The sequence below is a fragment of the Physcomitrium patens genome, chromosome 12 (genome assembly GCF_059467195.1).
Source record: "Physcomitrium patens ecotype Gransden chromosome 12, ASM5946719v1, whole genome shotgun sequence".
NCBI classification, from domain to species: Eukaryota; Viridiplantae; Streptophyta; class Bryopsida; order Funariales; family Funariaceae; genus Physcomitrium; species Physcomitrium patens.
The window spans coordinates 9924080-9938652 of NC_143421.1; the positions used below are offsets into that span (position 1 = coordinate 9924080).

Below are 14573 nucleotides of genomic sequence, written 5' to 3' on the forward strand. Positions count from 1 at the left end.
TGTATAGATAGCTTATTATACAAGCTAATAATGTCGTATTCATATAAAAAACTTGCCTTATAAGTTAAAACACTTCTCTAACAAATTAAATATATGTTAGAAGTTCTATAGAATATTGCTATATAGCTCCTAGTTAGATAGTACATATAGATGTAAGAGTGAAGTCTTCTTTATTATTTTCAATGTTTTTTTAGTTCTTAGTCTTATTTCACGATTTTCTTGTCTTTTTTTTTTAAGCAATAGCCACTCTAGTTTAATATTATACCATCTTAAAATGAGTTTTTAGTTTTTTTGAGTGAAACAAGAATTTATTAATCTTTTAGTTCTTTAATATTGATCTATTAGTTCTTTAATCCTTGACTTTATTATAGATCTTTAATATTGATCTATTAGTTCTTTAATCCTTGATTTTATCATAGATCTTTAATATTGATCTTTTAGTTCTTTAATCCTTGATAATTTGTCATAATTTTTGTATATGATATAAAATAAGCTAATTTAATGAAATAATCTTTAATCTCAATTATAGAATCATAAGAACTTTAGATTGGAAGATTTTTAATAAGAAATATGATAAAATCTATAGAAACATAAGACTATAATTTTTTTGTTATAAGTAATGGCTAAAGAAGTCTGTAAAGTTGATGATATGGAATTTTTGATCTTGTAAAAATATTATATAATTGTAGAAAGTCTTATCTATCTTTACTTATTTGAAACTATTCAAAATCTCTTGATATTAATTCTATGGTTTTTTTGGATCTAAAATATCATGCAATTAAAAAATTATTACAAGCTTAAAGAGCATGTACTTGTGCTTCATCTTTAGAACATATAAATATACATCAAAATAATATAGATTGTTTTGAATTCAAACTTAGAAGTATCATGGAATTTAAATATATTATTTTGAATATTATAAAAAAAGAAGATCCAAAGATATAATTGATTGCACTTCATTAAAAAAAGTTGAATCAACGATAAATGCTAATTTCATTATTCAAAGATGAAATTTCTCTAGCTTCAAAAGAATTATTTGTTGTTTCTTAAAATATGTATTTTTTTGGTATAAAATAAAAACATCTAAAAATGGCATCTAATAAGCTTTGTTGTTTTATTGGCTAATAAGTAATCTCAAATTTAAATCTTAATGAAGATTTGTTATAAAAATATTGAATAATATATTATCTTGCTTGTAAATGTATTAAACACTTAGCTGAGGAAGATAAGCTCATAATTATAACAAAAAAAGAACCTAAAAATTCTAATAGAATTCTAAATAAATCTCAATGAAATCATAACAATCTTAATTAAAGCTTAATTAATTTTTAAAAAATATTTTTAAATCATAAAGAATTATGAAGAAATTATAAAGAATTCTAAATAAATATTAAAAAAAAAACCATCAGTAAAACCTAAGTAAAACTTAACTAAATCTTAATTAAAATTTTATTAAATCTTTATCAAATCCTATTGAAACACTAAATAAATTCATAAAAAATTCTAATTAAATTGTATAGCATTTAAAAAACCTTAATAGCTATTAATATAATTTTTGATTTTAATTAAAATAATTTATATATTTCAAGCAAACAAAGTTTGAAAAAAATTTAACTTATTAATCAAAAGAAAAAATTCATAATTTGTTTTGGTGTCAATTATCATTTTCTTTTCTTTTCTTTCTAATCTTGATGTTGATCTTTTAGTAGAAATAATTCTTTTAATTATTTGCATGATCTCTAAATTTATAATTTTAAAAAAAATAAATCTATTTTATATTCATAAAATATTGCTTCAATTCAAACAACATACTTTTTAAAATTATAAAATTCTTAGAGATCCTAAGAATCAAATATCTTAAATCATAATCTTATCAAATTTTAATATACTTCAATCTCACTATTTATTTGATATTAAATTTGAAAAACATATTCAAGATAAGTACATTTTTAAACTTATAAAATTTTATCTGTCCATCTCCTACAATAATTATAATTTTTACAAATATATAATTATTTTTAATTTCTCAAAATCTAAAATCACAAAAAATATCTATGATTTTAAAAAACTCTCAGAAGTTCAAAATTAATCCAAATTACTTGAATCTAATGTTTATACAAATTTTTTAAAGTTTCTTCCTTAATCTTACTTTCTAATTAGCAAAAGACTTTGGAATCTCTATAGATACATACTTTTTTGTTTTAGGGTCTTATTTTGATACAAGTTTATATTTGGTCCTCTTTAAGTATCATTTGTTAGTATTTTAAAGATAATTTTTATTGCAACTATTTTCAATTTCTATCTTTAAATTATTATATTATTTTTTTAATTACTTTTTTTTTCTTATTTATGGTCATAAAAATTAATAAAAAGAATTTTTTTATAAAATATAGTATTAATACTAAATATTTTGATTACCTTCCTATCTTTTATTTATGTTTTATGACTATATTTTTATATTTATCTTTCACTATATATTTTTGTTATAGTATAATATTAACCTTAGTAAAAAAAACTATAATACGTATTGGCATAAAATACTTGAGGTTCTTGTGATTTATAAAATTAATTATTAAACTTATAGCGCCTTCTAGATAATGGCACTATTCTCAAAATGAATCTACAATTGCAAGAGGTTTTTTTTTTATAAATCTTATGGTTGATCTTTGCTTCTAAAGGTTTTTTTAAATAAAAAATTATAAATTGGAGTTTGTTATCTACTTTCATTTGTAACAATATTGCTCCCAAAGCAAGTTGGATGCATTTGATTCTAAATAAAATGCCTTAAAAAAACAAATACAATATAAGATTGGAATTATTATAAAAAAAACAAAAAAAATCTTAAATGATTCTTCAATTTCTTTATTATACTTAAATTTGTCTTTATAAGTCAAACATATAAGTGAAATTATAATTTGAAAAAAATTCTTCATAAAGATTCAATAGTAATTGATAAATCTTAAAAAATTCACAATATAGTCTTTTATTCATTTCTTTTTTTAATATGTATCAAATTATATGCTTTTTATAGCTCTATTTTCTGTATAGATCTTTGTTTAATTTAATTAATTAAAAAATCTAAATATTAAAGGTAGAAGATATATATTCTTAATAATGATCTTGTTGAGCCTTTGAAGGTCTATACATATCTACTATGATCAATATTTTTTTTTTTACAAATAAAATAAGAGCTCCTATTAAATTTTTTAAATGGTGTATAAAATTCTTGATGAAGTACACATCAATATATTTCTAAAATGCATACTATTTATTTAACAAAAAGCTATAGATTAATCTAAAGTGTAATTATTTTTTTTAAGATCAATTAAATAATTATTAAAACAATACTTTGAAAGAATATATGTATTTTTTTTTCAAAAATTTCTTTATAATCATCATATTAGCTTAAAATGCTGATTGAAGACCTTTTATTATTGAAAATATATGTAGGATAAATAATAAGAGATGACCCTTTCTTTCAAAAATGTATGAATGTTCATGCATCTACTAACAAAGATTTAGATGTACTAGACTTATGGAATTTTATTTAAATAACAAAAGTATATATTACATTGTATCAAAAACAAGAATTTAATAAATATAAATAAATAGTTGAGATATTTTTTTTAAAAAAAATTAAAAATTACATATATATATATATATATGAAATGAATATTGCCAAAAAAAAAGTATACTATAGATTCTTGAAATTGGACTAGAAGCAAGAAAAGAATTGACAAGAGTGATAAAGTCCTCACTCTTGCCTATATATATATATATATATATATATAATCTAATTAAGAGCTATGTGGCAATGTCCTTTAGAATATCTAATACATATCCAAATGACATAACACATGTCTAACTCACATAATACATGTCTAACTTATAAGAAAAGTTTTTCAGATGTATGCCACATGGTTAGTTTCTACTATAAACTATCAACATGTGTGACATGTGGCTAATTTGTTAGATAAGTTTTCAACCTACTAATCACTTATAGACATATATAAAGGTGAAATCACATCTAAAAAAATTTAAGAAGCTTTTCTAACAAATATTATCTATATTATTTATTTCTTTTTATTTTTATTTATTCATATTATTTAGATAATTATTAAAATAAATATGTATGTCTTTGGTATTTTTTCCTATCTTCTCTCTGTTTCTTCTAGAAATGATTTCTATAAGAAGTCGTGATCATACATTGATGAAGTTTAAGATGCAACAAATTGTATTTGTTACATATTCTAATATTTGTTTTCTTTGAAGGTAGTTGATAGGTCCTCTCGGCCATTAATAATATTTCATACAAGGATTGGAAGACCACCATGATATTTGATCATCATTGAAGTCTTTGTAATGTTTTTTAAATAAAATATTTTTAATTCCATTAGAAATCATTTCTACTTTCAATATAATCACCAAATATTAAGAGTCTCTATTAAGGTTGTAATATCAAATACATTGTATCTTGCCATCTATCTAAAAAAGAATATAAAGTTCTTTAGGATCTTTATTTCTATTATATTGTTGCAAAGGTTGTGACAATTGTGATGTCTTATTAGGTAACTCAACAAATGATAGCTCTTGAATTGAATTTTCTAGTTGTTGAATCTCTATCTTGTTAGTGCTACAAATATAAATATATTACAATAAAAGATAGAAGATAAATACAATCTTCATTGAACATCCTTTTTTTTATAGTAAAAAATTCTTTGACTCTTTATCTTGGTTTTGATAGATGTTATTGATAAAAAGATTTGATCTCTTTTAATGCATTTATAAGATTCTTTGTTGGCTCTCATAAACATTCATTAATATTATTTTAATTCTAATAAACAAGATATTTCAACCTATTTTGGTACTGCCTTAAATCTAAGACTTTTTTTACCTCAAATTCTTGATTATTATCTACTTTTATAGAAGGCTATGGCATTTGTATTATTTTTGAAATATTTAATATCTTATATGATTCAAAAAGAGACACATAAAAATTGAAATGGATTCTTATAGATTTTGATAGGTGTTGACAATATGAATTGGATTAATTTATTTATTGATGATATATAGCCCAAGTCCATTGTAATGCAACTTGTCACAAAAAAAAATAGTCTTAATATTGCAACAAAGTAGCTATACCTTATTACCAATTTAGAATTGAGATTGTTTTTGCATTGATCTTTTTTCATACTTGACCTTCTTTTAATTGTGCCTTTATTATTACATGTAGCTCTAATAAAAAAAATTCTAAATATTTTTTCACAAGATTATTAACTTTTAAAAAATTAAAAATATCAAGTTAAAAATAATAACTAAAATTAATTAAAAATAAAAATAAAAATAAAAAATATATCATATTATTAAAAATAAATTCCAATAGTAGAAAAAAATTCTAATTATCTTAATGGTAATTGATGATATACTTCAAATATTATTCTAAAACTTGATTCATCTATTATGTTTGTCAATCAATTTGAGAATAGAAAAAAAAGCTAGTTTTATATCCATCTTCAATATATTGAAAAAGGTTCTCTAAAACCTTAATACAAATTATGTCCTTCTATTAGATATAATATCTCTTGACAATCTATTATAGCAATAAATATTATTAAGAAAAAATTTGATTTTTTATTTATTTATGATTAATTTTATATATGATACAAAATATGCCATCTTAGTAAAATGAGCTACTATCACAAATATATGATTGTATGAACTTGAAATTAGTAAATATATAATAAAATCCATAGAAACAAAAGACCATGGTTGTATTGATGTAAGTAATGGCTAAAAAGTCGATAAAGTCAATGACAAGGAGTTTTTAATCTTAAATAAGTATTATATAATTATAAATAAAATAAAAATAAAAAAATCTTTTGACATTTGAAACTACCAAAAATCTTTAGATATTACCTCTAAAGTCTTATTATATTCAAAATATCTTATTGTTGGAAAGTTGTGATGAGGTTAAAAAATATGTAATTATACTTTAATTTTCGGAACATATAAATGTCTCTTAAAATATGATAGATTATTATTGAATTTAAAATTAAAATTATCATAAGATTAATAATGATTGTTCTTAATATCATGAATAAGAAGATCAAATGACATAATTGATTGGACTTACTTAAAAAAGATTGAATCAATAATCAATATTGATTTTATTACTCAAAGATAAAATTGATAGGGCTTCAAAAAAAATAGTTTATTATTAAATAAAAGCTATATCTTCATTTTTTAGTATAAGATAAGAATATCTAAAAAAATAGAAAATATATATATATATATATATTAGCTAAACATGATCTTAAATTTGAATCTTAATAAATATATGTTTCAATAAGCTTGGTGACAATTTAGAATACGTACTAATATGAAATATTTAAGACCTTTATAATATGTATAAATAATCACTAGATTTTAAGCATCTTCTAAATAATGGCATCATTCTTGAAATAAATCTATAATTATAAAAAAATCTTCATTATGGATTTTGTAGTTAATTTCTATTCTTTAAAAAATTCTTGAATGAAAATCAATAAGATGGAATTTGTCATCTACTCTCATTTATAAAAATATTATATACAAAATAAAGTCCAATGTTTTTATTTCTATACAAAATTCCTTGAAAAAATCAATGCAGTTTAAAATTGATGCAAAAATAAAAATTATCTTTTAAGCTTCAAACAAGGCTCCAATTTCTTTACTCTACTTAAGTTTTTTTTATAGGTTAAATGTGTAAGTGAACTACAACTTAAAAAAAATTCTTAATAAAGATCTAATAATAATTAGAAAATTTCAAAAAATATTTCACATCTCTTATATTTTTGGAACTTTTCAATTCATGATAGTCTGAACTTTCTTGGAATCCATCATAAGGTCATCATTTAAAATGATGTATCTTAAGAAGTCAACTTAAGTAGTATAAAATACACACTTTTTTTTTTGGCATATAGACTTGCATCTCTAAATTTTTGTAATACATGACAAAAATAAAGTTTATGTTTTTTTTGTGTTCTTAGAATAAATTATGATGTTTAAATAATAGATAAAAAAATTATCTAAAAACTCTTGAAAGACATCATTTATAAGATATTGAAAAACAACTAGGATATTAGTGAGGCAAAAAAGTATGACATTATATTTATCTTGGTTTAAAATGCTATAATTTATTCATCTCCTTCTTTAATGCATAATAGGTTTTATGTTCTTTATAGATTTATTTTAAAATAGATTTTAGCTTGATTCAATTAATTAAGAACCATTGATATTAAAATTAGAGGATACCTATTCTTCATAGTGATCTTATTGAGTCTTTAATAATCCACACACATCAATAATAATCTATCTTTTTTCTTCACAAATAAGAAAAGGATTTTGCTAGAAATTTTGAATGATATATAAAAATTTTGGCTAAATTTTTATTAATTTATTCCTTGAATTTAGCCAAATTTTTTTTGTGATAAATTGTAGATATGTCTAAATAGCAATTGAATTCCTTCTTGAAGATTGATTGAGCAATCATAGAAATGATGCTCTAGTAGAATATTCATATTTTTATTTTTCAAAAATATCTTGATAATTTTGCTATTGGCTTAAAATACAACTTAAAGTATTTCTACCATTAAAATAAATATGATATAAATAATATAAGATGATTTTTTTTTGTAATATGCAAGAAAGCTTGTCTATTTATAAATAAAGGTTTGGTTGTACTAGACTTATAACTTTCTACATGATTAAAAAAAACTTTTAGTTACACTTTGAAAAAAGTTAAGACTATAAGAAATCCAAATTATTTGAAGATTATACTTTATTAGCCTCAATAAATCTAAAATGATTTGATTTAAAAGAGATATAATTATATTAAATATTATAAAGTTATTATAACGATTAATTACTATTTATATAGAAAAGATTTTATAAATAACATCTCCAAAAGATAATAAAAATAATATATAATAAATATATTTATGTAAATAGATTTATTTTTTTATAAAAAATATGCTATATCTTTTAATAAATTCTTCATCTAAAACACATGTTGAAACTTCTGAATCTAGCAAAGTAGAGACTTGGTGATATTTAGGTCCTAAATTAACATCTATTATAAAACAAAGTGAGAATTTTGAGAAGAAAATAAGACCTTTACTAGGTATTGTACAAGATTCTAATTGCATGGTACTTATTGTAGATAGACAAACTTATTTTTTGACATTTTTTTTTTTTTTTTGACAACCATACTTTTTATTTTGTGGTTGCGTCACTTTTTAAAAAAATGTTGAATAGTGTACTTAGATTCTTTATAATATAAGCACAATCTTTTTTTTGATGACGAATCTTTTTTTATTCAATAAGAAGTTTAAAATATATGGCATTAATTTGTATATCTTCTATTTTTAAATATATGTATTAAAAAGATGTTAGTATTGTCATTAAATTATAAAAATATTGAGGTCTATGTATGTGACTCTTATATCAAAATTTAAAAAATGAATTGTCATACTTCACAATATAGTCAATTGTTTGACTTAGTGTTTGAAGATCAAGTAAGTTGAGCATTAATTTCTTTATCACATATTATAATTTGTAGAAAAATTGATTAATAAGTGCAACATCATTTCACTTGATATCAATTGCAAGTTGTTGAAATTATAAAACATACAACATTACTAATAAATTATCTATTTGTAAAATAAGGATCTTGTTGGTTGCAACACAAATTGCATTATGCTCCCCACATATGAATCAAAATTTTGCCAATAAAACCTCCAAATTATTCAAAATTGAATCATGTCATTTAAAATAAAATAAAAACCATGATAATATAGAACTTGAAAAAAGTGTATCAATAAATCTAATTTGTGATTTTAAAATAAAATAGCTTTGGAATTGAATTTCAATCATAAGTTGTACTTTATTGATGAATCTTTAAAATTTTGATTTTGTACCATCAAACTTCTCAAGCAAGATACTTTTGGTTCTCTAATACTTGAAAGATGTTCCAATATAGAAGAAGTAATATGATTTGGTATAGATATTGAAGCAATTCTAATCATTTCTATATCTTCACTCCTTACCAATCTTATTGCTGCTTGTGGTGGTAAATTGAGTTGATGCATTATAAACATTAACTTTTTCAACTGCTCTTTTATTTGTGTTATTTTTTTTCTTTATTTCAACAAGATTTATCATGATAATAAAATAGAAAAAAAGACGTCTAATATCATTGAAGACAAGTAGAAGAAAAGACTTGAAAATTTTAAAAATACTAAGAATAATATTAGTTTTAAAGGAGGTAATCCGTAATTTCTAATATACTTATGTGTTATCAAGAAAAAGAGATTTTCTACTCTTAATCAAGAAAAGACAAAACTTTGATATTGTAAGGATATTCTTATTAATGTATTAAGAACAAGAACTTATAAATACAAATAAATAAGTGCAATATTTTTTAAAGAAAAGTGACAAAAAATAAATAATGAAATATGTATATTCAAAAAAAAATCAAAATGACTATTGCCAAAAGATAAGAATATTATAGATCCTTGAAACTAAACTAAAAGCTATAAAAGAATCAATAAGAGTAATAAAGGCCTCACTCTTATATTGTAAATTAAGTGATGCATTTTCTATATGTACTATCTAATTAAAAACTATGTAGCAATGATTTGTAGGACCTCAAATATATGTCCAACTTATATAATACATGTCTAATTTACAAGAGAAGTTTTCTATATGTGTACAACATGGTTAGCTTGTACCACAAGCTATTAATACATACAACATGTGGCTAACTTTTTAGCCAAGATTTCAACTACCAATTACTTATAGATATATATAAAGGCAAAACTACATCTACGAAGCTTCTAGGAAGCTTTTTTATAAGATATTATCAAGTTTATTTACTTTTATTTATTTTTATTTATTTAAATTATATAAATAATTATTAAAGTAAGTAATATATTTGTGACACATTATTATATTATGTAAACTCTTGCTTGATAATATATTAAACACTTGGTTGTAGAAGGTAAAATAGAAATTGCAACAATAAGGTTGTAATAATTCTAATAGAATCTTAAATAAATCTTTATTAAAGCTTAAAAATTCTAATCAAGCATTGATCAAATTCAATTGAATTTTTTAAAAAATATATTTTTATTTAATTTGTACTTCTAGTGTTTAAGCAGTTAATAACTAGTTTGATATATAAAAAGAATATAATAAAACTAAAAAAATATCATTTATGCTATTTTCCATCAAAATGAAAAACCAAACAAATAAATAAAAAATTAAATAATAAAACTTTATATTTTAAAGTATTATTTGTAAGTATCAAAAAAATTAACAAAAGACATAATAGACAAAATTGTAGAATAATATCTAAGATTTGATTTGGAATTGTTTAATTAAATTTTATAATTAAATATACATATTAAAAAATAATAATTTATTTTAAAAAAAGAGTTGAAGCTGTTGATATCTAATTAAGGTATTTTTAAAATATATAAAATAAAATTAAAATAAAATTACAAAAAAACCAATTTAAAAAAATTTAAGTTAAAGAATATTTGTCAAATCTTTCAAACAAAGTCCAAATTGCATAATAGCTATGGCACTTATTTTCAATATACCACACAAGAACCATCACACCTTCATTTTCTTACTTGTGTTATTATGCTTACTTTTTAATTTGTTATGTTGTGTTCGTTAGCTTGCAGGTCTACTGTCAACTTGGTGTTAAAAAGAACGGAGTCTCTTGAGGCGAAGCTGCTCATTCTTAATGGAAATTAATTTTGACACAACGTTGATTAAGAAGGGTTCGAAAAGAATACCTTTGTTGAGGTTAAAGAGATACCTTGTTTGCTTCCTTTACATTGAAAGATCTTCCATCTTGTTCAGGTGTGACTACATTCGAAGTTGAAATGCACACAAATTTGGTCTGCTTCTTGCCACTTGTTAAAAAAATGTTTCCGTACACGGTTATCAATTTCGTTAAACCGCGCCAGCATTTTCTCTCTACTTCCTTTTCTACACTCGCTGCCGGTTGCTCTGAAACAGCTGGGGAATGTGGAAAGACAAATTAAACGGTAGATACATGGAAAGTACGTAAAAGAAATAATGGAACAAAAACTGAAAAAACCATTGTAATACAATATTATCGGTATTAACAGGAAATTACGAAGAACTAATTTTTGAGGTTTTAACTAGGTCATTGATTGAATGTTTTTATTCTATTTAGCAAGGGCAGTCTTGTAAAGAAGAATCGAATAATACGCAGTAAATATTACCAAAATGAAGCACAACCGAATTCTATAATGGTGTAATCGCGATTTCTAGTTACACTAGGACATTAGAAGTTCCCTGATTTTTGCGCCTCTAAAAACAACACATGTGGGAAAAGGCTTGAGCCATTCTCAAGCAAGGGCATACTATTGATTTCTTTTCTTAGAAAGATGCCTTGCTTTAGGCTAAAAATGGTAATACTTAAAGGAAATCTGAGCAACAAACACACATCATTGTGAAGACAATTTATATTGCAAATGTTAGTAGTTCATGTAGAGCAAGCCTCCGCCTATGACCTGCTCCTCCGGAAAATGCATTGCATAGCATGAAACGTTACTTATCAAGATTTTTCCATTACCAGTTTAAATCTAATCAGCAATAGACTACAATTTTTCCTACAATCTCTACAAACCTATTGAAGCTGTTGAATACTCTCAGGTTAAACTGCCAATGTATCTGGCAACTATCCAAATCATATGAAGCTCGAAGTGCCTGGAATTTTCGTGTGCCTCCATCTCAGTTCGGAAAAGAACTTTCACGACACAGAAATACTTGATTCCAGTAAACCGACAATCGTACCTTCAAAATGGTGATGAGATCCAAGAAACTCAATCTTGGACACGATGCAATGATACTTGCACATTCCACTTTCTAAATTTTGTTGCCAACGTTGAAACTGCGAAGGCGCCGCCATCTACACGGACAGAACTTTCGAAACTCCGTCTCTTAACTCGTCGATTCTCAGAATGGCTTGCAACAGCGGCACTGAAAACACCACCCTCTCACACATTCACAAAAACGGACTGCATAGTTATCAAATAGATCACAGCAATGTCTTCGAAGTGGGGCGATGTATTAAGACTCAACGTAATTGAAAAAGCGCACCATGATTACGCCTTCTTGAAACTGTTCAACAAACTCACAGCCAGCTTCACATGACAACATTCACATTGGCCTCGACGCTGCCTACTGGTCCATTTGACTAGAAAATTGCGGGAGCGAACAAAGGCAATGGCATGTGTTAGTCCAAGAGCATGCGGGCGCCACGAAGGCTTAGGACTTCCGTATGTGTCCTAGGAGCCTACTCACCGGTGCCTACTCAACGGCTGGTCCACGCATTGCTGGTGTTCGATCCAAGGGTCCAGAGGAAGCGACAGGTTCGCCCTGCGATGCAACAGTTTGGCTGCTGGATGAGGTGAACTTCGATGAGCTATAGTTCTCTCTTCTCCACAGACCATTGTTTCGACTCGGGATTGGGTGACAGGCATTGAAGCTGTTTTGTCGATCTCAATAGTGATGGATACTTGTCATGTGAAATTCTGGGATGGGGAGGTGGTAAGGAATGTTCATCTAGAATGTTCATCTAGAAAGAAGGGAATAAAGCTGTTGAACCAAGCTCGTGAATATGGTGTAATTCGATCTCATCCCCTGGATAGTGAGTGTGATAAGCTGCAGTTTTGTCTTATCAGTCACCTTCCTCTCTCAACGCTCGATTACATGACCTGATGATTTACATAGTCAACTCATTCGCGCTTTCTCACAACTGCTTCGTTAAAAGTGCTTATCTACAATTAGGGTTTCACAAAGCGATTTATCTCAACCTCTGAGCCATTGCTTGTTCTTTTTTGGAATGCACCTGCGGTCAGTAACCAATTGAACTTGCTTGTAAGTGGTTGTATCTCGATTCAGAATTGGTTCGTTGTGGTCATTATTAGGAAGTTTAAGCAGAAGAATGAGGAAAATGTTTTTTAAAAAAACACTGGTATATAATGAAATGATTCAAAGTATATTTAATTTGAAATTGAGTACGAGGGAGAGAAAAAATAGCATTAGTGTGAGAAAAAGACGGTTTCAATATTGTGTCGGATGCTCTAATAGTGTACTTGTTTTTTATTGCAATTTTGCACTCTCTTTTTTGCTTCTTTTAGTAAATAAGATATCTTAAAGTATGTCTTATGTTTTTATTATTGATACAATTAGTGAAAATAGTTCATGTTGTTGAAATTATTATATCTAATAGTAGCATAATAAATGTGTATGTTGTATCTTTTTTGTGATTGTTGTGAATCTCTTCTTGCGATTGCAGATGGTGTAGTTTCATTAATAGTTTTATTCTAAGCTATATAAATTCAAAGATTTTGTGGTACTGAAATTTAGGTTTTGTACCTACAATGTGCTTTAACATATTTGATTGTTATTTTATATTTACAACAGAACGAATAAATAAATAGTAATTTTTGATAAATAACTTGTAACATAATTTTTAATTTTTACATATGTCTTCATGGCTATGTAATAAAAGAATATCTTTAATTTTTGTCATCCAAACACAACTTAACACTTATTAAAAATATTTAAATAAGATATCTTAAAATTCAGACCTACAGCTATGTTCACAACATTAAATTTTCTTCCTCTATCTACCACCATTTTCCTCATTCTACCATTGACTAATTCAAACTTAAATGCAAGCAATTTTATAGCATGACAATTTTTAGCTTATTATTAAAAGACTATTGCTTTGTAAGTACTTCCAAGTCACAAACCAACATTGTGTTTTTTTGTGGAAGATTCATCAAATTGCAATTTGTAATGACCTCAAACTGCATAAAGATGGCAATTTGATACCAAGAGATTAATGGTTTAAATCCTAGCTGTAAAAATTTCACACTACTTGAAAAAGAAATTAGCACAGAGATACCGACTATATGATGTATAAAAACTAAATTAATAAATCAAACTGCCACCTCTCCCATGGAGAGGTTAATTTAGGAAATGAGAAAGGACCTTCAGCCTGACCGATTCCAGAATCACCGGAGTATCACCCGAATACTTTCCCAGATCCGAAGAACCCAATTTTAAAAATTACCAAGAATATTGGTATGAGTGAACTGTTCAACAACATGCATGAATGGTACTCAGAATCATCCCGTATGGTCCAAAAGTTTCCCACTTTTAAGCGAGTGATTTTGATTGAAACGTCAGAAAACGGATTTCAACTCCTCCCACTATATACTTGAAACAATTCGGTTTTGTCACCCTAGGTTTTTGAGGAAAAGCCTTGTTTGAGAGTCCATGAGAAAGCCGGTAGTATTAGCCTTAATTGTGAAATAACACAAAAAATTTACCCAATACAAACAAGCTTAAAGTAGAGACAAAAGTCAAATACTAATGATCTAGATAAAGTGTGGTCGAAAGCAACAATATAGATTCCAATATTCTCTCACTGAAAGATCAAAGCTGTCCATAGAGTATTCAAAAGGTTTTCTGTTACACAA

General features: G+C 25.0%; 1 protein-coding gene across 2 annotated transcripts; it reads right to left on the reverse strand.

Annotated features, from left to right (window-relative positions):
- Positions 1-10718: 10718 nt before the first annotated feature.
- Positions 10719-12689, reverse strand: LOC112289560 (uncharacterized). Of its 2 annotated transcripts, none has more exons than XM_073537867.2 (3): positions 12181-12305; positions 11875-12060; positions 10719-11070 (listed from the first exon to the last, which is right to left on the reverse strand). In XM_073537867.2, the coding sequence occupies exons 2-3, from the start codon at positions 11987-11989 to the stop codon at positions 10856-10858; spliced, it is 330 nt and encodes a 109-aa protein (XP_073393968.1). In that variant the 5' UTR covers positions 11990-12060; positions 12181-12305; the 3' UTR covers positions 10719-10855. The 2 variants fall into 2 exon arrangements, with proteins under 2 accessions (XP_073393968.1, XP_090110983.1); XM_090254857.1 differs by lacking the exon at positions 12181-12305 and adding an exon at positions 12385-12689 and having other exon boundaries at positions 10932-11070.
- Positions 12690-14573: the final 1884 nt, after the last annotated feature.

Coding starts and splice junctions, on each gene's coding strand:
- LOC112289560 (XM_090254857.1), bottom strand. CDS start 12,563: ATGCCTGTCACCCAATCCCGAGTCGAAACAATGGTCTGTGGAGAAGAG. Junction 12,061..12,384: donor CAGCCGTTGAGTAGGCACCG/GTGAGTAGGCTC, acceptor TGGTGTTTTCAG/TGCCGCTGTTGCAAGCCATT.